Source organism: Aphelocoma coerulescens, chromosome 12 (genome assembly GCF_041296385.1).
Source record: "Aphelocoma coerulescens isolate FSJ_1873_10779 chromosome 12, UR_Acoe_1.0, whole genome shotgun sequence".
Classification (NCBI taxonomy): Eukaryota; Metazoa; Chordata; class Aves; order Passeriformes; family Corvidae; genus Aphelocoma; species Aphelocoma coerulescens.
The window spans coordinates 10,612,492-10,635,318 of NC_091026.1; the positions used below are offsets into that span (position 1 = coordinate 10,612,492).

The 22,827-nt window shown below is 54.5% G+C and overlaps 1 protein-coding gene across 3 annotated transcripts in view; it reads left to right on the forward strand.

The window, feature by feature from the left end:
- The window catches only part of PLXNA1 (plexin A1), a 112,531-nt gene that overhangs the window by 63,266 nt on the left and 26,438 nt on the right, over positions 1–22,827 (forward strand). For all 3 annotated transcript variants that reach the window (XM_069028448.1, XM_069028447.1, XM_069028449.1), the window contains exons 9-19: positions 1,752–1,866; positions 6,467–6,667; positions 14,787–14,883; positions 15,188–15,378; positions 18,906–19,057; positions 19,371–19,491; positions 19,837–19,973; positions 20,521–20,688; positions 21,571–21,664; positions 22,146–22,385; positions 22,543–22,686. In XM_069028448.1, coding sequence (XP_068884549.1) covers positions 1,752–1,866; positions 6,467–6,667; positions 14,787–14,883; positions 15,188–15,378; positions 18,906–19,057; positions 19,371–19,491; positions 19,837–19,973; positions 20,521–20,688; positions 21,571–21,664; positions 22,146–22,385; positions 22,543–22,686 — 1,660 coding nt within the window. The remainder of the gene's footprint in view (positions 1–1,751; positions 1,867–6,466; positions 6,668–14,786; positions 14,884–15,187; positions 15,379–18,905; positions 19,058–19,370; positions 19,492–19,836; positions 19,974–20,520; positions 20,689–21,570; positions 21,665–22,145; positions 22,386–22,542; positions 22,687–22,827) is intronic.

The window sequence follows — 22,827 nt, forward strand, 5'->3', positions numbered from 1 at the left end:
AGGGCTGTTCATTTGGAAGTGAAAATGTGAGCGAAACATGGAAATGACTTCCAGCCCCCTTTGCAAGCAGCTTAATTAAATATTTCCTTAGTGTGTGCGCATGGATTTGGGAAGCTCTTGCTGTATCTGTAATGGTGTGTGAAACCCCCGGGCAGGCTGGGAGCCCCGGGCCTGCAAAGCTTTGGGTGTGTCTTTGCACCCTGGGTTGCCCTTACCCTGTGGCTCCCACACCTCCAAAGTGACAATTCTGCTGGAGGGCGAGGGATTTAGCATGCCAGGCTCTGCCACCAAGGATCTCTTCTCCAGGAAGATTGTCTTTCTGCCGCTTCACAGGGCCATGCTGTGTTTTCCTGTCATTTCCCAGGGGTAGAGGCAGAGAGGTAGCTGTGATTAGGAGCAGGATTGGGCTGGGCAGGGCTGCCTGCCTCCTGTCAGGGCTGTGTTCAGGGAAAGAGCCTGTCTTTGTTTAAATATAATTGCTTTGGGCCTGATCCTTTTGATGCTCGGATCAGTGAGGAGCAGGTATGAGCCTTCTAGGGAGAAAACTAGTGTTGCTGCTTTTTTCTTTTTTTCTTTTTTCTTTTTTTTTTTATCTTTTTAAGCCAGGCTGATTATTTTTACTGCCTTTTAGCTTATGCCTCAGCAGCTCTCCCATCTCCTCCTTGGGAGAACAGCTTGGGCTGCACAGACACGCCTGGTGCAGACCCACCCTGTGAAGGCTCTGCACTAAATGCAGGACCTGTCTGCTATTTTGCCCCCAGGCAGCGTGGCAGGGGGGCTCAGCCCCTTCCCTCCTCACAGGGGTGAAACCCCTAAAGGCCTCCCTCCAGCTGTGGGATGCCCTGTGTCTGCAAACAGGGATGCCTGCGAGGGGGTTAGCAAGGGGACAGGCTGTCGAGGTGCCACTCCTGTGAAAGGCTGTGGGACTCTGTGTGTCCCTTCCTGCTCTGGGGAGAGTCATCAGGTCCCTGGGGCTGGTTTCTTTGGTAAGAGGAATGGAAAGCAGAGCACGGGAGCTCCCGGCATCCCTGGGTCCTCAGCTTACTCCCAGAAGAGATGGGGAGAGGGGAGCAGGAGTGATCCCTGTGCACAAAGAGCTCCGAGAGGAGGCTGGGGAGGGAGATGGAAGCGTCTGGGGCTGAGGGGGGGGGTGGAAGCCACAGACACAACGCACGCGCGGCTGTGGAGGGCTGGGGCTGAGGGGGCTGAGGGAGGGGGTCACACACAACCTATTGTGAGCGGCTGAAAGGCGCTACAGTCCCGAAATGTTAATCTGACCCAACCTTTCGCCAGTTATAATTTTCCTCTCAATGAGCATGCATTAATCTGGCTCTTTCTCCCCTGTTCCCCTGCGGTGCAGAACCCTTGATGTGCTGCCTCTTGCTAAAATTGCCTTTCAGTGAACCCAAATAAAGCTCCCAAAGTCTGGAGCTCTGCCCCTGCTGGAGTGGGGCGGGCAGGGTCAGTCTGCCAAGAGGAGGAGGGAGCGTGGCCTCTTCGGCTGGGACACAAATCCTGCAGTGCCTAAAAGGCCATATCCCCCCACCTTGCCATGGGCAAAGCCTGGGGGTTCGGGTTGTGCAGGCATCTCCCTCCCAGCGCATGGCCCGTGCCTCATGGCTAAGGGATCCTTTCCACCCCGAGGTACAGGGTCACCTACAGATGCTGTCCTGCTGAAGCATCCCAAGAAATGTCCCTGTGGGCTCTGCCTCGGTGCTGCCCTGATGCTGCCCACTTCTCTCCTTCTACAGCTGCCTGTCCTGTGTGAACGGCTCCTTCCCCTGCCACTGGTGCAAGTACCGCCACATCTGCACCCACAATGCTGCCGACTGCTCTTTCCTGGAGGGACGTGTCAAGCTCTCTGAGGTAAGACAATGTGAGACTGCTCCCCTTACCTGTTTGGGTCCTGTCATGGCCCCCTGCCCTCTGGGGAAGGGTTTAGAAGAAGGCAAACTGCTTCAGAAATCATTCTCACTGCCTCTCCTGGGATGCTGGGAGTGCCTGAGAAGCAGTGAGGGAGGAAAGGGAAGTCCTGACGGGACCGTGTGCTGGTGGAGAGAGGCTGTGTGGCTTCGGAGAGGCAGCTTGGGAAGTCAGGTGAAGCCCGGAGCACTTAAGGCTGAATGAAAGGAAAAACAAAGGCAGAGACGCTAAAGCATTTTCCTTTGATGTTTGTGAAGGGAGCAAGCTTGAACTGTCATTGCAGAACAACTTGTTTTCAGAGAGGGAAAGGTTGAAATCTGTAAAACAAACTGTTTTGCTGCACCTCACGCCTTCTTCATCTCAACTGCTTTACTAAGGAACATGTTCTTTTGTGGGGGCTCATCCTGTGCAGCATCCGTGCCACCCACTGGGGAAACCTGCCTGAAACTGGCAGGGTGTTTGCAGGATGTCCTGCTGTCCCCAGCCTGTGGTGGCATTACTGGCTGCGTGGGTTGGGTCTGGAGATCTGGCAAGCCACTGCTGCCTCTACAGTAAATGCTGATTTGGATCCTGAAGGGAGGGTTACAGGAAGGAAAGTTTCTCCTCTGTCCCTGTTCTAAAAGGAGGCTCCAGTTGAACTTATCTGGGTTTCCCATTGCCTGTACATGGGCCCAGAGGGAAGGGTCCTGCTGCCTCCAGGGAAATTTGCTAACCCAAGAAAGTTGGAAAAAGCTGTTTTCTCCTAGCTTGTGAAGAAATCCAGTGAGTGATCTGCCTGTCTCAGGCATTCCAGCAGCCTGCTCCTGAGGTCACACTTCCAGCCAGCCCTGGCATTGCTGCTGCAAATGCAACATGTGGTGTCCACACCACTGGAGCCCAGCAGATCTCGTCTGCCCATTCCCCTCAGTGAGGCCATGGGATCTGCCCCCCTCCCTGCCAGGCCAATCCCAAAGCATCTGGCTGTACCCACAGTGGTGTTACCCTTGTGCAGCTCTCCCACGGACCGACTGCTCAGGAACTTGTGTCACTTCCCAGTGTGAACAGGGTGTCCCCCAGCAGACCTTTTGGCCACACTGGGAAATGGACCAGCGCCTGGTTTGAGGTTTGGATTGCCTGGCTCAGCCTGTTTGCACATTGGTGTGGCCTCAGCAGTTCCCAGCAGGGATGGTGAGGCACCCTCAGACCAGCTGCTGCTGTGGGCTGTGTGACCAGGCTGGGATGAGACATCCTGTCCCCATCCTTGGCCATCCTGGTCCCCAGCAGGATGGTGTGGTGGGTGGGGGGGCTTGGTGCCAATCCCATGGCACCACTGGGCAAGTTAATGGTAGACATCCAGCCCCATCCTCTCTGCAGGAGGGTTATTTTAAGCAGGATTTGGTCTGTCTGTGTTGGCTGGAGTGTCGTGGGCACTGGTCAGGAAATGCAGGGACAGAGGGTAACTCTGTCTCTGTTCCTTCCCACGGGTGTTTTGCCACAATTTCCTGGGTGGGAAAGTGGTTGTTTTGTAGGAAAACAGAGTGACCCATGGCACTCTGTCCTGGGCATGCCAGGAATGTTTGTCTGGTTTTCTGGGGGTGGCAGGGCTGGAATGGGGCGTGGGTAGGAGCCACTTCTCACATTAATGTGCCTGGAAACGGTGACAGCAGGAAGGATGTCCCTGTCCACTGCTGTGGAAGCTTTAAAGCCCAGGCTCTGGAGATTGACCTCCTCTGTGGCTTTGCTGGGGGGTGCAGGGCTGGGGAAGAGGTAATGAAGTAGCCCAGGCTGCTGTTCATTTTTTCCACTCATGATATGCAGAGGTGACCAGAGGGTGGTCAGTGATGGACATTGGAGCATCCCATCCCAGAAGGCTGCTCTTCTGACAGCCCCTGCTGATGCAGAGCTGCTGTGGAGGATGAAAGGCTCCTGGACTGGGGGGATGAAGTGTGTTGGTTTAGATTAAGCAGGTTTGTCTTTGTTCTTCATTCCCCATCAGTGGGAGTGGCTGAGGACTTTGTGAAGGAACATCAAAGCTGGGGTCAGGCCCTGTCCCAGAGTGCCTTCATCCTATCTCTGCTGATGCACAGCCTTGCAGCTGGAGCTGGGAGCTGCCAGAGAAACTCCAATGGCAGCATTTGCAGTGTGATTCTAAAGCTCTTACTTCTCCAGACAAACCTGGACACCCATGTCATGTTCTCATCCAGCTGGAAAAATGGTTTTAATGGAGAAAATCCAAGTTGTGTGATATTTGGGAATTTTTGTGAGTTGGGGGTCTTGCTTTTCTGCTCATCCCATGCCTTCATAGCTGCCTCCTCCTGAGGCCTGGGACTCTGCTGGGAGGGGCTATTTTTGGCAGGACACGGAGCTCTGTGGGCTGTGCAGAGTGTTACCAAGGGATGGAAGAGCTGGGCAATGCCAGAGCCAGTTGTGTCAGCGGTTGGACTTGCTCAGAGGGGAAATGAGTCGTCCTTGTACCCCCACCCCTCCGGGCACCCTGGGCGCCCACCAGCACCAGGTGCTTCCTGTTTGGGCACAGGCTGACATTTTTGCTGGATGAGACACTTCTGCTGGCAGATGTGGAGCGTGTGACATCATGGGGGGATTCGGCTCAAACCGCGAATCGGCAGAATGAGCCCTCCTGCCTGTGTGGGGAGAGGGACACGTGCCTGCTGTGCTCCCTGGGCACCAGCCTGCAAGCAGCCGTGGTGAGCCCAGCCTGGGGGGCATGGACTAACCCACCACCCCAGCTGCACTGTGGCAGTAATTACTGAAAAAAGAGGAGATGGAAGTGTTGGAGAGTGAGCCAGGAGTTAATACTTGCCAAGTGTGTATGTGCCCCATGGGGAAGGCTTGTGCCACCCCTGGGGTCCCCCTGCAATGTGGAGGGGATCAAGCAGGTGGGGGCTGCTTCCTCTGACAGCAATTCCAAGCTGGGAAATGGTGGGGAACAACCCCCGTGCAGTCGTGGGGGCACTCCATGGAAATGGCAGCAGGCATGAGGTGTCTCCCCACTGTGAGTCAGGCTGATTGTGGTAGGGGGGGAACTGAAGCCCCCCTGTGCAGAGTGGTAGCTGTGATATGGAGCAGGGAGGTGGCAGAGCAGTGCCAAGGATCCCCAGACTGCTCCAGCCCTGTTGCCATCTCCAGGCTGGGGCTAACACTACTGTTCCTCACTGCTTTTATTTTGTTTAGTATGTTTTGGAGATAAATAGTTACTTCCCTTGAAAACTGTGCTTTTGGGGAATAGAGACTTGTCAAGAACAGAAAACCCAAAGAGTAAAACTAGTTGGGTTTTTCTGTCAATATTTGCTAAATGAAACAATTTCTTTTTCTTTTCTCTGCATTGTTTGAAAGTTAATTAATCATAGCGGCTGAGATAAAGCCTGGCACTTTGCAACGTCCAGCCTGGCTTGCTGCAGGGTGGCAGGAGACAGCTGGGCAGCCTTGGTCACACACGGCTGCTGGTGGCCTTGGGGCCAGAGCTGCCCCTGCAGCTGCACTGTGGCCACCAGAAGCTTTGTGAGAGCAGTGGAGTGGCTGCGTCCACAGCACTTCTGTTTTTAAAGCAACTCACATGTTATTCCCTCCTGATGTTATTTCAAGCCAACACTCCCAGGAGTAGCTGCCGTAGGTGTGAGACCTCTGCCCGACTCAGCAAAGGCAGCGTGGGATTGCATCAGGCTGTTGTTGCCGAAGTGTCACCCGCCGGGGCTGCAGAGCTGTTTTGCTGCCTGAGCTCATTTATTTTTGCTCCCTCCTGCTCCCCTGTGCTTTGCACACAAGAGTCACCAGCTCCCCTGGAGCAGCTGGGAGCCCACGGCTATTAAAACTGGAGTGTTTTGCCCTCCCAATGTCTCCTTCCCCAGGGGCTGGCAGGGAGGTGCTTTCCTCTCCACCTCGGGCTCAGCAGCATCCCCTGGCTGGAGGCACTGCCTGCTGGGCAGCCTGCAGCCGGGCTGGGTGGGGTGACACTGCTCCAAGCTGGTGCAGATAGAAGCCGCAGCAAAATTTGCTGCAGAGCAGGTTCTCTGCCACACTGCAGGAGCACATTGCTGTATCAAAGAGGGAAAATGCTTTTCTGTCCACTTGTGAAGGGAGGGGGATGGAAGCTGTAAGGGAAACAGGAGGGCTGAGCAGGTAGCTTGACAATGCACAGCCCAGTGGGCATTAACTCTGAAACCTACTGGCTGCAATGATGGCATTGAAGTCCATATTGTTACCAGTTGGCCCAAACACATGTTGCTGTTGCAGTGCCAGGTTACAGATTCCATAGATGCATCCTCTCCGCACCTCCCACCTAGATCAACCTGAGCTGTAGAAAACACTCTACATCGGCCCTGCCACCAGATTCCTTTGTGCTCTTTCCTGTCTTCAGGGCTTTGGGTAGAGCAGCCATAGCATGCTGGTTTGGGGTTGCTGCACATGAGGATTTTCTCAAGCATGAGCTCAGGATGGTGTTTTTGCAACACATTTCCAAGCCTGCCAGCCAGGAGAGGGTCACAGGGGTTCTGAGGGAAGGCTGCACAGTGTTCCCATCTCATCAGCTGTCTTGTTCCCCTTGTAGGACTGCCCTCAGATCCTGCCCTCCACCCAGATCTACATCCCCGTGGGTGTGGTGAAACCCATCACCCTGACGGCCAAGAACCTGCCCCAGCCGCAGTCAGGCCAGCGCAACTACGAGTGCATCTTCCACATCCCCGGCAGCACCACCCGCGTCACCGCCCTGCGCTTCAACAGCACCAGCATCCAGTGCCAGAACACCTCGGTGAGTGTGACGGGAGCTGTCCTTGGCGGGGGCCCTGTCTGTGGGCTGCTCCTTCCTGCCTGCCCCAGGACCATCCTGGCTCGTTGCATGGGCAGCTTTGCTCTCTTGCAGGCAGGTTATAGGGGGTTCTGTTGATTGTGGGGTGTGAGGCGGGCTCCCTGCCACTTCCCCCAGGTGCATTGGGAGGCTGCTTGGGGTTGTTCCAGATAGGATCAATGCTGAAGTCACCAGGCTTTAGGAGCACTTCCAAGGAAATTGGGTTTGCAAAGCTGAAGAAAGTTGCCTGGACTGGAGCCAGCTGGGCCCAGATGTGCTGGAGCCCCCCCCCCCCCCCCCCCCCCGTAAATCTATCCCACTTTACAGGCAGGATGGAGCTAACACCTCTGTGTCCCATTGCACACATGGAGTCCTCCACATGCAGCTGTGCTTGCCAGCCCTGCAAGCGCTTTCCCTCCTTCCCTGCAGCCTCTGTCTGTCCCTGACTCCATCCCTGATCTGATCAGCAGCTGCCTCCTTCCCCTGCCTGCCTGCCCTCCATCCCTTGCTCCCTGCATCTCTCCCTGCCTCTGTGTCCTTGCCCCCTGCAGCCCTGTCACTTCAGCTCTCTCCTGCAGGCATCTCTGCCTTCTCTGCCTTCTCCAGGCACCTTATCTCCTAAGTGGGAGGGGATTTTGCAGTCCTGGGCGAGCTGTGTGTGTGCTCCTTGCTGTGCACCAGGCCAATGAACAAAGCCACTCTGGGTGCTGATAGCCCCACCAGGAGCTGCTGTTGCCCAGCTCCTCAGCTGCCCACTGTGCTCTGCACCGACCTGTCCTCATCCGAATGGAGCCAGCCCCTCCCTTTGCTCTCCCATTTAATCCTTTTAAAATTTGTTTTTCATCTCTCATACTGTGAAAGCTCATTTGCAGCCTAACACCAGCGCCGATCCCTGCTCCCTTTGGTGGCAGAAGTGACATTTAGAGGCCATTTAAGATGAGCACTGGCTCCCTCCTTCCTCCAGTGATCCCTGGGCTGCAGAGCCTTTGGACAGAAGGAGCATCCTGAGTCATTGCCTCCTGCCCTGGGCAGCAGTCCTGGGGGGATGCTGTGCAGCCAGTCCAGCCTCCTGCCAGGTCTCCTCTGCCTGGAGCTGGCAGCTGCCTCCTGCCCAGTTCTGTAGTGTGGGGTTTGGTTGAGGTTATTCCAAAGCAGTTTGGGATATGTGTGCTGCAGGATGCTCCCTGTAGGGAAGTGCTGTGGCTGCACAGTGCTGACAGCAGCAGCCTGATGGCTCCTGTGGGGTGTCGAGGAGAGGTGCCTGCATCAGAGGGGAGCCTTTACATAACGGGGATGGAGCATGCAGATAGGCTCTGAACGATGTGGGCTCATTTCTCCTCAGTGAGTTTAAATTTGTTAAGGAGGGAGATTTTAAAGCAGAATGAATTCCCTGTGTTTCCCAAGGGATGCTGTGGATTGGTGTCATGAGCTGCATGGCCTCTGCAGCTCTTCTCCAAAGGGATAGGAGAGCTGGAACCAGCGCTTTATCCTGGGCCGACAGTGTTGGATGTTTGCCCTGGAAATTGTCAGAGATGCCATGAAAACAGCACAAATTGTCAGAAGAGCATGTATGAGGTGTTGTGAGGTGCATGGGGAGCAGGTAGCAGCAGCTCCACGGGGCTGCAGTCTGGAGCAGGAGATGCGGCTTTCGGGTGCAGGGTGGCTTCACAAAGAGAAAGGGAGGGTTTTGACTTGAAAGAAGCCGCTTTGCTTTCAGGGTCTACTTGCCTGCTTTAACATTTGAGGGCATTGAGCCAGGCTGCATTATGGTGTGGGGGATTCAGATTCACACTTGTGTGGTGTTTGTCTCCTTCGTGCCTTTTTGCAGTCCATCTGGCTGCTTGATAGTGCTTCAGGCTCTCCCAGCCATGGCCCGGTGGCTTCTTCCATTGCACTTCATCCTCTGCGTTAGGATTTTGGTGTGGTGAACACTGGCGAGTAGAGATATAGGAAAAGGATGACAATCTTCCCAGCCAGCAAGTGAAGGATGGATGCCAAAAGGCATTTAAGCACACATTCTTTCCAGGAGTTCAGTGGGATCTAAACAAGAGGTTAAATACTCTGTGGAATTAGGGATGCTTTCCTGAATCACTGGTGAATGAAAGGGATAATAAGTCAAGGCCCTTAAAACTCTTTGTCTTTTGTTTTAGTGCTTGTCAAACTCCAGTGACTTGTTAGCACTTTGAAGAAAGGACATCTTGGTTAAATATTCAGCAATCCATTCATTAAGGTCTGAGTGTTGACTATAAACATCGTTTGAAACACCCAATAGATCTTTGGCAAACTCAAGGGAGACCAGCTCTGGTATTCCCCAGCATCCCATGGCATAAACAAAGCCAAAAGAACCTTTTTTGCCTCCTCACTTTGGTCTCTTTTGCTCTTCAAAAAGAAAGCCACCCTAATGGTTTTCCACATGTATTGTAAAGATGCAAAAAGGAAAGACAAGCCTAATTAAGAAAATGAAGATCTTTGCCAATAAACTATTTTTTGCCAATTCATTGCTTTTAATCTTCTGGAGGCAGACTTTTCCAGGCTTGCTTTTTGCAGCAGAGGATGGAGAAATGGTCACCTGTCTTAATGCATAAGGTTGATGCCACTGAGATTCATTTTCCAAATATCCCTGCCTTTGCCTGTTCTTTCCCATCTGACATCTCTCAACAGGGCTCATCCTCCTGATTCTGCAAAAATGAAACAGTTTTGCTGTTGAAAAGCGCCACAGTCCTGAATCTGCGCTAATGCTTGTAACCTTGGACTTGATCTGATTTAGTCCTGGCCTTTGCAAAATGACTACAGGTGTTTCTCGCTGTCAAGGGTTTGGCTTTTTCTCTGTAAAATGTTCCTCTTAAGGCTGAAATAGCCCCAGAGCTGCTCTTTCCCTTTAAATGTATAAATAGGAAGAACCCCTGATCTCGTTTTCATGAGCTTGTTGTCTCAGCACTTTAAATTAAGCCTCATGCCTCAGTTATTTCCCTTTCCTTTTAACCAAAGTCCTGCGTGGTGAGAAGAAGCTGTGCCACCTCCCTGGCTCCCTTTTGGCTCCTTTCTCACCAGTACCCCTGGCATGGAGAGCCCACCTTGCCCACTGTTTCTGCTGTGGCTGTGGGGACTCCTGCCCTCTGGCCAGACTCGGGTTGGGATGTTCACCCTGGAGTGAGCATTATTGCTGGGACAAAGTGATGTGGGTGCAGAGCAAGCTGGGCTGGCAGGGTGGGCATGTGTGGTACCCCAGTGTGGATGCTGAAGCCCAGCCCCAAGTGTGGATGCTGGGGAGTGAAGTAAGACCTGTCAGATTTAAGTTTTCTGGGTATTTTTTTGTTACTGCAGAACCTGGGTGTTGCTCTGACATATTCCCAGGGTATCAGGTTCTCACACCCTGCTGGATTTGAGGCAAGAGGAATCCAGGTGAAGAAGCTTGTGTGTGATGGGGGAGAAAAGGAGGAGATCCAGAATGAGAGGCTGAGCGTTACCGTCAAGTTGTGCTGTTGTGCAGTATTTTACTCGGCCCAGGGTATATTTATAGAGGAACATAAATCATACACACATGCCCTGTTCTGAGCACTGCACACCTCCAGTATATGTATCTCTAATTAACCAGCCATGGAGAGGGAAGCAGGATTGGAGCCCACAGCCCCAGCTCCGTCCGCCAACAAAGCCGCGCTCTCCATCCTAGCGGTGCCTACATTTATCTTTCCTGCAGCAGTGTTTAAAGTGAAAAGGGAGTATCAGGAGAGTTTGATAGGATCCAATTAAATTCCAGCAGATAAAATAATGATGAATTGCAGTTGAGCCCTGGCGAGACGCGATGTACATTACTGCCGTCCCCGTAGCGCGGGGAAGGAGTTGAGGTCATCAACTACAGAAAAATAGGACACAGCTGCAGCCCAAGCGCTCCTCCAGAAATGCAGCCCAGGGGGATGGTGCATGTGGGAGTGAGGGGGGTTGCACAGGAAATTTGGATGTGTGGGTTTGCTTACAGAGGAGCAGCCCCTCTGCTGCCTTCCCCAGGGATGGGCTGGGCAGGTTGTGGCTGGAGTGGGAAGGATGCCCTGTGGTAAGGAAGGTGATGGCTGTGGGGCTGCCCTGCTCCTCTGGGCTGAGAAGGGCTAGGGCCTTGTCTAGTTGGCATGGCATTTGCAGGAGCATCCCAAAGTGCATCTCAGTGCAATCTGCCCACAGATTTGGGGTGTTTCCTGCTAGCTGCAGCTGTGTCCCCTGTGTGGCTCCCTGCAGGCACCTTCTCAGAGTGCTGAATCTCTCATCCCAAGGGAAGCTGGGTAGCTCTCAGTGCCTGTTGCTGCTAGCTGGTGGGTGGGTGAGCAGTGGGCTTCCTAGAATCAAAAGTGGGACTTTCAGGGCAGGTGACAGTGACAACCCTTGTGGTGTGCAGGGTTGGTGGCATTCCCCACATGGGGGCAGGGTGGATGTGACAATTGGAGATGTGAGAAGAACATGAGGTTGGTGGTTGCTACTTGGGAAGATGCCTGAGGTAAGTTTTGGGTAAAGGGCCTTGAGAAAGGCTTAGGTGAGGAGTTCTCTTGCCTGAGCTGCATCTTTGCAGAAGGAGACCTTGCTGGGAAGACCAGTATCCAGGTGGGTGGGAATGAAACATCCTCTGTCCTCCACATTCGTGTTGTAAGCTCTTGATGGAGGTACAGGGAGGCTGGCTGGGTTAGGTAAGGAGCCAGGCAGTTCTCATCTTGGTTGCTGACTCACTTGATGACATCTTTTCTCTCATCCCCTTCTGTGGGCTGTGCTGTATTAGAACACATCACTTTGGGTGCCGTTAGTTTGCTCTCAGGCTGTGCCTGTCGTTTTTTGCTCCCAGAGCAAACTTCCCTTTCCCACAGCTTGTCCTCATAGCAGCTGCCAATCCAAATCATCCTCTGGCACAGCTGCTAGTCCTGGGCACCTTTGTAGAGTGCAAAATGGTCTGATAGCAGGACTGCCTGGGTAGGTGCATCCCCCCACTCATACCCATCCTGGCCTACTCTCCTGCTGCTCATCCCAGTCTGCTGCCAGCCACAGAGATTGATTAACTGGGAAGTTAGTAACAGTTAAGTGTTTAATGGATTTTTAACACCTCCGAGCAGTGAGGAGACAATGTGATGGGACCTGTCTGTGAGCTCTTTTTTGGGTCCCATAGGATGGACAGATTGGTAAGCACCCCCTGCCTGATCCCCACCAGTTGTGGGGCCTTCAGGAAGGTGGTTGCTGCTTTACTTGGATGCTGCTGCCTCCCTGGCTGTGGCTGTGCCTGTGGGTGGAGAGGCCATTTTTGTGCTTACACTATGGCAAGAGCAGCTGTGAGTAGGCCTTTTGGAAACACCTTTCAAAATACAAGATGCTTTGGAAATTAGAGAGGGATCTGATGGATCTCCAAGTCCAAGGAAGCCAAGCCCAGAGCCCCTGCAGCTGCAGCTCCTGCCCGTGCACAGCCAAGTCCTGACTCCAGCTCCAGCATCCTTCAGGGACCAGGAACAGCATCCAAGACACAGACCCACTGCTGTCTCTGCAGGGCAGGTGAGAGGCTGCTGACAGACACGCAGATGCCAAGGACACATTTTTCATTGATATCCACGTTCCCTTGGTGATCCCACACTTTGAACACCAGCTGAGGCAACGACTCCTGCTCTGCCACTTCCCTTCACACAGTCCTGTGCTCCCGCTGCTCCCTGCTGTCCGCTCCAGCTCCCTGCCACAGCAAAGTCAGCATCCTCAGCACTGTGTCCTTTCTCAGAGGGAGGCAGTCTCTTGTGCAATTGGCCTCTTGCTGTCTTGGAACCGGTGCTTGAGGGGTTAATATTCTCCCTCCTTCTCCCCCTATTCTTCTTCCTCCAACCCACCTCCCAGAAGAACTAATTTCCAAAAGCAGCCGGGGCAGAGAGATGCAAATAAGTGTTTTGGACAGCTGCAGGCTGGATGCCTTCCCGAGATGCCAGGGCCCCAAATGAGACATGTCAGAGTACAAATTGAAAATGCCAATTTCACTTACGCTGCCACGTGGCTCGTCACAGCTAAATTCTGCTCCGGCGCTGCCACCACCCTCCCCTGCATGTGCTCCCTCCTGCTGCCAGGGAATGGTCTCTGTTCACTGCTAAGGGTCCGGCCAGCTCCTTGTTGTGGTTCTGTTGAGGATGTGCTTGGGTGGGAGTAGGATAGGGCAAGGTGAACAGATCTGGACTCCTAGCCAGGTTCTGGCTTCATCTTCCCAAGCCTGGTGACAGGAATGCTGCTGAGAGGCTCTGGTGGTAGATGGTGCATGGGGGAGATGTGGTGAAGGTCATCTGAGCAAACACGACAAGAGGTGCCATGTCTGGGGGCTGTGCTGGAGGGGGCTGGGGCTCAGCCTGCAGAGATGAGATGGTGCTGAAGCTGTTGGGTTTGCAGCTGGATGCGTTATGCCTGACAGCTGCTGTGTACGGCTGACCAGCAGCAGCCTTCCTCCCTGGGGAGGGCTGCATTTTGGGGTCTTCCACCCTGTGTTTGGGTGGACAAAGGATCACTAACCACAGGCTGTAGTGGAGGACCAGGCTTGGCTCTCACTGGCACCCTGTGGGGCTGAGGGAGCGGTGTGCTGCTGCAGCCAGGTCTCACACTGGGCGTGTGCCCCGTTTTGGTGCCGTGTCTGATGCTGGACTGGTGGTGCTGCCTGGCTGGGAGAGACTCAGCGCAGAAGGGACCAGCTTTGATGGTCAGGCGAGAAGGACCCAAGTGTTGTTCTCCTGGGCATAGCTGGCTTCCTTCATGGGCCACACCCCTGTATCCCATGGAGGGGTCAAGTAGAACAGACCCACTGCAGAGGGTCCTATGTGGGGCAGCAGCTGGGGCAGTGCTGGAGGAGGTGCTGAGGCCACCTCTTCCTGGTACAGCCTGGGGTTGTGAAAGGTGGTGCTGGGACTGGCTGTGGCCACTGCCAGTGAATGGCTGCTGGTGCGTCCACTGCTCTCTAACAAACTCCAGCAACCCATGAATCATTCATTTAATCTCTCCTGACATGCCTGTCATTTTCTCAGGCGAGGAGCGGGGAATCTCTTGCCGAAGGAGGTCATTAGCTGTCAGGGATGGTTCCAACTGCCTTCCTGCCTCTGTATCGATTAAACCTCTGTGTCTGCATGCAGCGGCTTTGCAGGGAATATTGATGGTGCTGCTGGGGCTGGGACTCAGGTGTTGAGGCAGGGGTGAGGGGTCTGGGTGGGGAGAAGAAGCTGGCCAGGCTGGAAGGAGAAATGGAGGTGGATGTGTCTGGACAGCAGCAGGTCCTAGGACCTGAGTTTTGGGTGCCCTAAAGCTGAGGGGGTAGGATTCCCTGGTGTCACCTCCCGACATGGGAGCTCAGGGTGGTGGTGCCAGTCCTGAAATGGAGTGTAGCCAATGTCTGAGCATGGTGTGGAGCCGGGAGTGGGGCAACTGGGGGTGTGGTTTGGAGAGGAGGAGTGCTCTCTCCTGAGATCTGAAGGTTGCTGTGGCACAGGAGTGGTCCTTGGCTCTGTTCCTCCCACAGCCATGTGGTCGCAGCTTTATGTCATTTTGTTATGGGTGATGGGGCTGGAGGGGACTGCGAGGGACATCCCCTCACTGGCTGTCAAGGGTGTCTCTACTGAATTCACTCCTGTGATGTACCCAGCCTGTCCTCCCCAAGCTTCACCAGTGATGACCATAATCCCAAATATTCAACTGAGCATCCCTGGAGTGGAGAGGACATGGAGATGGGCTTGGGAGCCTTGTGGGGAGAAGTACATCTGTGCTGCAGAGGCACCATCTGTTTCTTCCTTTTCCAGCAGCAGCAGCTTCAGACCTTTGAGCTGATGGGTTTTGGGTCTATTTAGAAACCCTCTGTTTTGCTGCTTTATCTTTTTTTGTCAGTCCAGCCCACTGGTTTCATGTGCTGTGACCGATACTTTGACGAGTGGCTGTCAGACCTGTTTGTTCCTAGCCAGCAAGTCCCAGCCAGGACCCCATCCCTCTCCTCTGGGCTGATGGGAGACATCCATGTAACAGGATTGTATGTCTTTCTATGCCCCTCACCAGGACATCTTGCCTCAACAATTAACCAGCTCTGCCTCCTTTCTGTTTCCTCCTGCAGTATTTCTATGAAGGGAATGACATCAGTGACCTGCCCGTCAACTTGTCTGTGGTCTGGAATGGGAACTTTGTCATTGACAACCCCCAGAACATCCAGGGTGAGTGAGGGATGGGACAGGACCTGGCTCAGTGCCCCCTCAGCCTCCAGCCCACCCTGGCTCTGACCATAGTTTGCACGAGTGCTTTGATGGGTGTAGTGGTTTTCTAAATAAGAGGCATTTTCCAGGAAGCTTTGGTAGACACCTTTGGCGTTGAGTCCAGGGTGCTGCTGCCTCCTGCCTGTGGGGGTTTGTCCCACTGGGGAGTTGGTGGGAGGGGCAAGAGCAGGTGCCTTTTTCCCCCAAAACCTTTGCCCATGGGTGGGGGAGCCCATGCTAACCCCGCCTGCTCCTGCCATTGCAGCCCACCTGTACAAGTGCTCGGCGCTGCGGGAGAGCTGCGGGCTGTGCCTCAAGGCCGACCCGCGCTTCGAGTGTGGCTGGTGCGTGTCGGAGCGGCGCTGCTCCCTGCGCCAGCACTGCCTGGCCTACGAGAGCAGCTGGATGCACGCCAGCAGCGGCAACAGCCGCTGCACCGACCCCAAGATCACCAAGGTATGTGGGGACGGGCGGGTGCTGATGCCCTGTGCCGAGGGACTCCGATGGGGGAAGTGGATGGGGCTCTCCAGTGGCAGCTCACAGCAGCCAGATCTACTCGGTGTTTAGTACTTGAGTGTTTTTTGTCACCACTTTCATTTCCAAGGCTAAAATCCTCTCTCTACCACCCCCATGCAATGGGCTTTCTGGCTCATTTCCAAAATTCCAACCCCTCCTGCACATGACTGAGGGATCCAGGAAAGCTCTAAGTTGCCCCTCCATGTGTTGCCATGTGCACTGGGGCCAGTAGTTCATCATCATCATCCCATTTCCCTGACAGCTTTTATGACCTTTGCTTATAAGATTGTGTATATTAATATTCACATTCCTGTTGGGCTGGGATCCAGGTTCACAAGGAAGGACTGGTGGGTATTTCAGCTGGATACCTTCTGCTTACCCACGCCTGGCCAGGCCTCGATGGTGTTAATTACTGGAGTCTTAGCATAGGATCTGATCTGTTTGGGTTTCAGTGCCTTATCTGATGGAGGCTGGAAATGAGAGTCTTGGCTTTTCCCAGTGCGTGCTGCCTGCCTCTCACACGGATGGGCCCTGCAGTGTGCTGGGTGGCAGCCATGTGGAGAGGGGGGAACAGCCCTGCTGGGCATGCCCCTGCCTGCAAAGAGCCCTGCCTGCAAGAAGTACTGCCTGCAGAGTTGCCTGGGGCTGGTGGAGTGCTGGCAGGGAAGGGGTTCATTCCCAGGGAAGTGGGATCGAGCCTCAGAGCCTGCATCCCTACATGGAGGTCTGCTGTTGTGTGCAGAGCTGCGGGACTCCCTGTCAGCTTCCCACCGTGCTCAGGCTGAACTGCCCAAATCCGGACCCCTAGGGATGATGAGAGTGGAGAATGCAGAGGCAGGTCATGGCCAGGGTGGCCTTGCTGTAGGCTGTGCCCTTGTCCTCTTGTGTTCAGGTGACCAGGGCTGCAGGCATTTACACACACACCACAGCTGATGGTGCCTGGCGTTGGTAACAGCAGTTGGTCCAGAGCTGATGGTAGCAACTCTCCTGCCCTGAATCATTATGAAATTTTATAGTAATTGCAGGTGCAGCAGGAACAGATCTGTTAGCAGGTGGGCTTGACCTTGGCTCTGCTCTGCATTAGTGCCCTGGGAGGTGGCATTTGGTGTGGATGTGCAGGAGCTGTTGGTGTGATGCTCTTCCTGTGATGCCTGCCTGTTGCCTGCTGCCTCCCACTCCCCCAGTGGGCATGCTTGCAAATGGTCCAGGGAAAAGCCTAGTGCAGAGAGGGCAGCATGGGCCAATGGGGGAGAAGGGTCTCCTACAGTGGTTTCATGGGGAGCTGGAGCCTGCTTCCTGCCCAGCCCACTAGAGTGCAGGTGTCTTCATGGGTGGTGGGGCTGGGCTGGGAGATGACCACAGTTCTTCACCCTTGGAGTGAGGAATCACCCATTGTTCAGTGATGGGGACAAGTCCTTTCCAAACCTCTGTGGTGTCTCGCCTAGTGCTTGCTGTGACCCTCAGAGTGACACCCTTTCCCTTGGGAAGGAGGTACCCCTTGGCCTCAGCACCTTCTGGCCATGCTTTGGCCACTGGAGCTGGGAGCAAGCCAACTGCTTGTACCCGCTGGAGCCGTTCTCTTGTTGATGTAAAAGGACCCTATGAAACCAATTAGGAGAAAAGCAGCAGTGTTTGTTGGGGCCAGGGGTGCGGAGGTGGAGGGGGGAAAGGGGAGGGTTGAGCAGCTACTGCTGTCCTCGGCAGCTCCCCCCTCCCACACACCTTGTTTAGCTGTGACCTCCCTGTGCTGGGCGGCCAACGATGTCATTTCATTCCCGGGCTCCTTCCTCCCCGAACGCGTGGCCCTTGTCAGCTTTGCTGCGGAGGAGGAGGAATCGAACATGCCCGGAGCAGCTTTTAACACTCATTTAGCAGCACCAAACAAACAGCTTCTTGCCAGCTGCCCCGCCTGAGCTTTATTTAAGGGGAAAACCCAACCTGGTGCTGGCTGCAGCTGCTAGAACGAGCTCCAATCCCAGACTTGGGCAGGGGCTGAACAAGGTTTAGGCAAACAGTGGTTCCCCGCAGCCCCGGAGGGTTTTGTTGCTGTGTAAATAGTGAGTTGTGACTGCCTTGGTCAGTCACCAGGGCTCAGGCACCAGTCCTAGCTCTGATTCTGGTCTGGGATATGTCCTGCAGGATACGGGTGTGCAAGGGGACTGGGTGCTCCCATCTGAGTTTGTGTGTGCTGAAGGTGACCAGCCCAGTGTGAATCCAGAGGGCAGAAGTTAATTCCAGTGGTGATGGCTGTAGTGGGATTGTGCAGAAACAGCCCCTGGCTCCATGCAGTCCATCAGGGTTGGGGATGTGGACAGTGTCTGCTGCTGCATGTGTCCCACCCTCAGCTTGTCCGCTTTTCCTTGCTGTGGAGATGATGTTCAGGAGTGAGCCCTTCACAAGGAGGAGGAGGATCCATCTGGCTCAGGCCCCAGGGTTGCAGCTGCCCAGATTTGCCAAGAATGCAAAGAGCTTACACGTGCTTGGTTGAGGCTTGAGCCTGTCCAGGAGCTGAGCTTAGTGCAGGCAGAGGTGCCTGCCAGTGCTAGAGGGGATCTCAGCCAGGAGAGCAGAGGAGGCCATCACCTGCAACAGAACCATCCCTTCCCCTGGGTCAGGGTGTGATATCTTCCTGGACTGACCCAACCTGCATTCCTCTCTCCCTCTCCTGCTGCCTGCAGCTGCCTTTTCCCCTGCTGTGTCTTCGTGTCACTGGGGACCCAGCTGCATCCCTGGGCCCACTCAGGGCTAGCAATCACTGATGTAAAACTGCCTGTAATTGCCTGGTTGGAGGCAGTGTCCCCACATACCTTGGAACAGAGCCCACACCTCAGTTCATCCCTCATCCTGCCACTGTCTGTCAGGCCACACCTGTCTGCTTTACTGGGCATCATCCTGGTAAATGAGGCGTGGTGCTGTGGTGAGGTCCCCTCCCTTCTCAGCCGGCCTTGGCACAGGGTTTGCCAGTGAAGTGAAAAGCATTTCCCCCCTGCCGGCCATTTCCCCTCTGCAGAGACCTGGTGGAGATGCTTTCTCCTTTGAGGACATCTTGGACATGGGAATCTCATCCCTGGGCATCTGGGACCTGGCCAAAAGCCAGGCACATCCAGGTGCTTCCTTGCCGGTTCAGCTGGAGCCATGCTGCCCTGTCTCCTTCAACTCCATGTCCTTGTCACCTGGGAGATGGCTGTGTCTGCAGCAGGGTGTCCACATCCCAGCCCTCTACTTGAACACCTCTCATATCTCCTGGCTTGTTCCTGGGGGATTTTGTGGATACAAAAAATACAGTGCTGTCACTGGGGAGGTCTTTCCCTCTCTGTGGGCAACTTACAGATGTGCTGGCATTTCTCATCACCTGTCTGCTCCTTGCTGCTTGTAACACACACCCTGCAGCTGCCTGGGCTGTAGCCTGCCTGAATGAGGTGTCCCTGTGGCTCTGCATCCTTGTGACAGGCCATGCTCTCTCCTAGTTGTTCCCCGAGACCGGCCCTAGACAAGGTGGGACCCGTCTGACCATCACTGGCGAGAACTTGGGCCTGAAGTTTGAAGATGTTCGCTGGGGTGTCCGAGTGGGCAAAGTGGTGTGCATCCCCATTGAGAGCGAGTACATCAGCGCCGAGCAGTAAGTGCCTGGAGAGGGGTGGGTGTGCCCCAAGTCACCTCAGCAGGTTGGGGACAGCAGTGATGATGTTCAAATGCTGCCCGTGGCTGCAAAAGATGTAGAGCTGACTGGGCTGAACTGGGAGGGAAATACCTGCTGGTTATGGTTGCTCTGGGAGAAGCCCAAAGGCTTTGGGGAAGCTTCTCTGAGGGCTGGCAGTGTCAACTGCCACCACCTTTGTTTCTCATGGAGCTGCTGGGACCTGAGGCCTTTGCTTGGCACAGGGAGTGTCTTGGTGTCAGGACACTGAGAGTTTCTTACCCTCATCTCTTAGGATTGTGTGTGAAATCGGAGATGCCAGCCTGAGCAAGGTTCATGAGGCACGGGTGGAAGTGTGCATCCGTGACTGCACGCCCAGCTACCGGGCCATATCCCCCAAGACCTTCACCTTTGTGGTAAGCCTCATGCTGGGGAAAGGTCTGTCACCTTGAGAGGGAGGTGATGCTGGGTGGTTTTGGGTGGTTTTCTGGCTGAGTTGGAAAATTTGCCGTCATTTTCATGCAGGGCAGGCAGGGATTCTCTGGTCAGTCATTGAGTCATGATGATTGAATTTCTCCAAGGCTGCCTCTGCTCTGCCTCCCCACTGTCCTTCTGGCACTGCCAGGCCTTAGTACTGTGCCGGGCTGCTGTCCCACAGGTCCCTCTCCTCTGTGGCCCTGTCACCTGGTTGAAGCTGCCTGGGGATGTGGGTTTCTGTTCCCAGCCTGTCTGACTCCAGGGATGCTTTTTTCCTTTGACAGACGCCCACTTTCTCCCGTGTTGTCCCAGCCCGGGGTCCTCTCTCTGGTGGCACCTGGATTGCCATCGAAGGCACCCACCTCAATGCTGGCAGCAATGTCTCCGTGACCATCGGGGGACGGCCCTGTGCTTTTTCATGGTGAGGGGCACAGAGGGTGGTGGAGGATGGGCAACAGGCACCTTCAAAGGCACTGGGACCCCCCGACAGAGCAGCAGCCAGAAGCAAGGAAGCCAGGAGGGACCACGGGAGCCAAACCCCCTGGGTAGCCAAAGGTGTCTCCTCCTCAAACCTCCGTGTGTCAGAGGCTGCTGGAAGAGCCCTAAGAACAGAGATTTTTCTCTAAAAGCACAAAGCCCTGAGGCATGAAGTGGATAATTTTTAGATTAGGGATGATAATGGAGCGGCTCTTTAAATATTTTCCTGCGGTAATTACTGGTTATCAGCCCTAATCGCTGCTGTTTGCAGCCGCCGCACGATGGGAACGCTCAGGAGCTGCTCAGTCTTTCCCGGCTGCCTTTTGTTTCATTTCTTGGATTTTTGTTTTTTCTTTTTATTTCCTCCTTTCTCTCTTCAGCCCCCCACCCCCAGCTGTTTCAGAAGGTGAGAGGGGCTGGGGCAGGGGACCCCTGGCTGCCCTGGCCTCCCTGCTGCCCAGGCACTGACATGTTGTGCATTTCTGCCCCAGGAGAAGCGCCCGCGAGATCCGGTGCAGAACCCCCCCGGGGCACACCCCCGGCGGCTCCCCCATCCTCATCAACATCAACCGGGCAGAGCTGAGCAACCCAGAGGTGAAGTACAACTATACAGAGGACCCCACCATCCAGAAGATTGATCCTGAATGGAGCATCAACAGGTGAATCGCAAGCAGCTTATGGGATGCACAGGGGACTGTTTCCCACATGGATTTCCCGCTCCTGATGGGCACATCTCAGTGCTGTGATAGCTGCCAGGCTGCACTCCAGAGATGTGGCAAGAGGATTGTGAGCAATGGCTTGGCACAAGGGCCCTGCTAACTCCTGGCCTACAGTGCTCAGCCTGGCAGGGGGCAAGAGCAGAGAGTGCTTTGGATCTGCTTAATTTCAGCTTGACATTTGGCGGCGGCAAATAAAATTAAAATATTTCCCATCGGGGGATTTTTTGAAATGTTTACATATTTTTCTAAAAGGTTTGAATTGGCTGGAGAGGAGGCGAAGGAATCCATTAAGAGCAAGTGCCAAGGGAAACCTTCCCCAGGCTGTTGATGAGGAGCGAGCTCCCCAGAGGCATGGCTGAGGTCTCCAGGACCACAGGGCTTTCAACACCAAGCCATGTAGAAAACCTGGCAGAGTTCAGCCTGTCCTGTCACCCGCTGCTTCTGTGGTGGAGAAAGGGTGGCAGAGAGGAGCTTGTACTTTTTGGGATGCTTTCCAGTTGTGAATGCTTAGTTCATTCAAGTCTTTAGCTTGGGAGCCATCTTCAGACCCTAAACCTGCACACAGGGTGGGGTGTCAGTGTTAATTACCAGGTTTTATATCTCTAGTTGGCCCTTGGGTCAGCTGAAATGATTTGACATTGGTGCATGCCAGGTCCTGCCAGCCATGCAACAAATGGGTGGGATAAGAGATCCTTGGGGCATGGTGGGTCACCCAGGCTGGGGCAGATGAGCATCTGGGTGGAGATGATGGCTGCTTCCTTCCTGGCACTGGGGATCCAGTGCCAAGCTGCCTTTCCTAACCCATTGTCTCCATGTCTCTAGTGGTGGGACATTGCTGACTGTGACTGGCACCAACCTGGCCACCATCAAAGAGCCAAGGATCCGGGCCAAGTACTGCAGCTCTGAAAGGGAGAATGTAAGTGGTGCTGGCTGGGGCTGGGGGCAGAGCACAAGAAAGAGGGATGCTGTGTGCAATGCAGGGCAGAAAGTGCATCCTTTGCCCTTCAGGTGTGATGGTGTGGAGAGGCTGAGGTCCGGGGGCTGCTGCCCCAAAGAGAGGCACCGATCTCTCTGCAGAGCCTCCAGCCAGGTGCTGTCAGGAGAAGGTTGAGATCTCATTGTTCAAAACTGGTAGGAGGTTCGTGGGACATCTATATGATATTGACAGAAAGAGGCCATCACCAGTGCCATCTCGCCTGCCACCCCTTGCACATCCATTTCAGACAGGAGTCTGTCTCTGCCCTGGGGTGGGATGTGATGCCTGTTGATAGAACAGAACAGGAGATTCCAACTCTAAACCCTGTGTCCAGAGCCGCTGCTTGCAAGAGATCCTTGTGGGGTCTGACCTTAACCACCCTGTTGTGAGTGGGTCTGACCTCGTTCCGTGCCTCCTGCAGAACTGCACCGTCTACAATGACACCACCATGGTGTGCTACGCTCCCTCCATTGACAACCCCGTGCGGAGCCCTCCGGAGCTCGGCGACCGCCCGGATGAGATTGGCTTTGTCATGGATAACGTCCAGGCCCTGCTGATCATCAACACCACCAATTTCATCTACTACCCAGACCCTGTCTTTGAGCCACTCAGCCCCACAGGGATGCTGGAGCTGAAGCCCAGCTCTCCCCTCATCCTCAAGGTAAAGAGTCTGCACCTAGGAGCAGAAGTAGGGACATGTCCCTCTGTGGAGGTGGCATTTTTTCTCTCCTGAAGCAAAGATTTTGCCATGTGTTGGGGTTTTTTAAACATTCCCCGTTGCACGAGAACTGACAGTCTCATTCCTTGTTCCCTCAAAGGGCAGGAACCTGCTCCCACCGGCCGCTGGTAACTCCCGCCTCAACTACACGGTGCTGATCGGAGACACTCCCTGCACCCTCACGGTCTCCGAGACACAGCTCCTCTGCGAGTCCCCCAACCTCACTGGCCAACACAAAGTCACAGTAAGTGCTGACACTGGTGCCTTGGCTCCTCGTGTCTCATGTGTCTCAGAATTTCAGTCTTTATCCCAGCATCTTTTACCCTGCTGTGTGCTCATCCTTGAATAAGGACCAGATAGTAGGTGTATGTGCAGGAGCATCCTC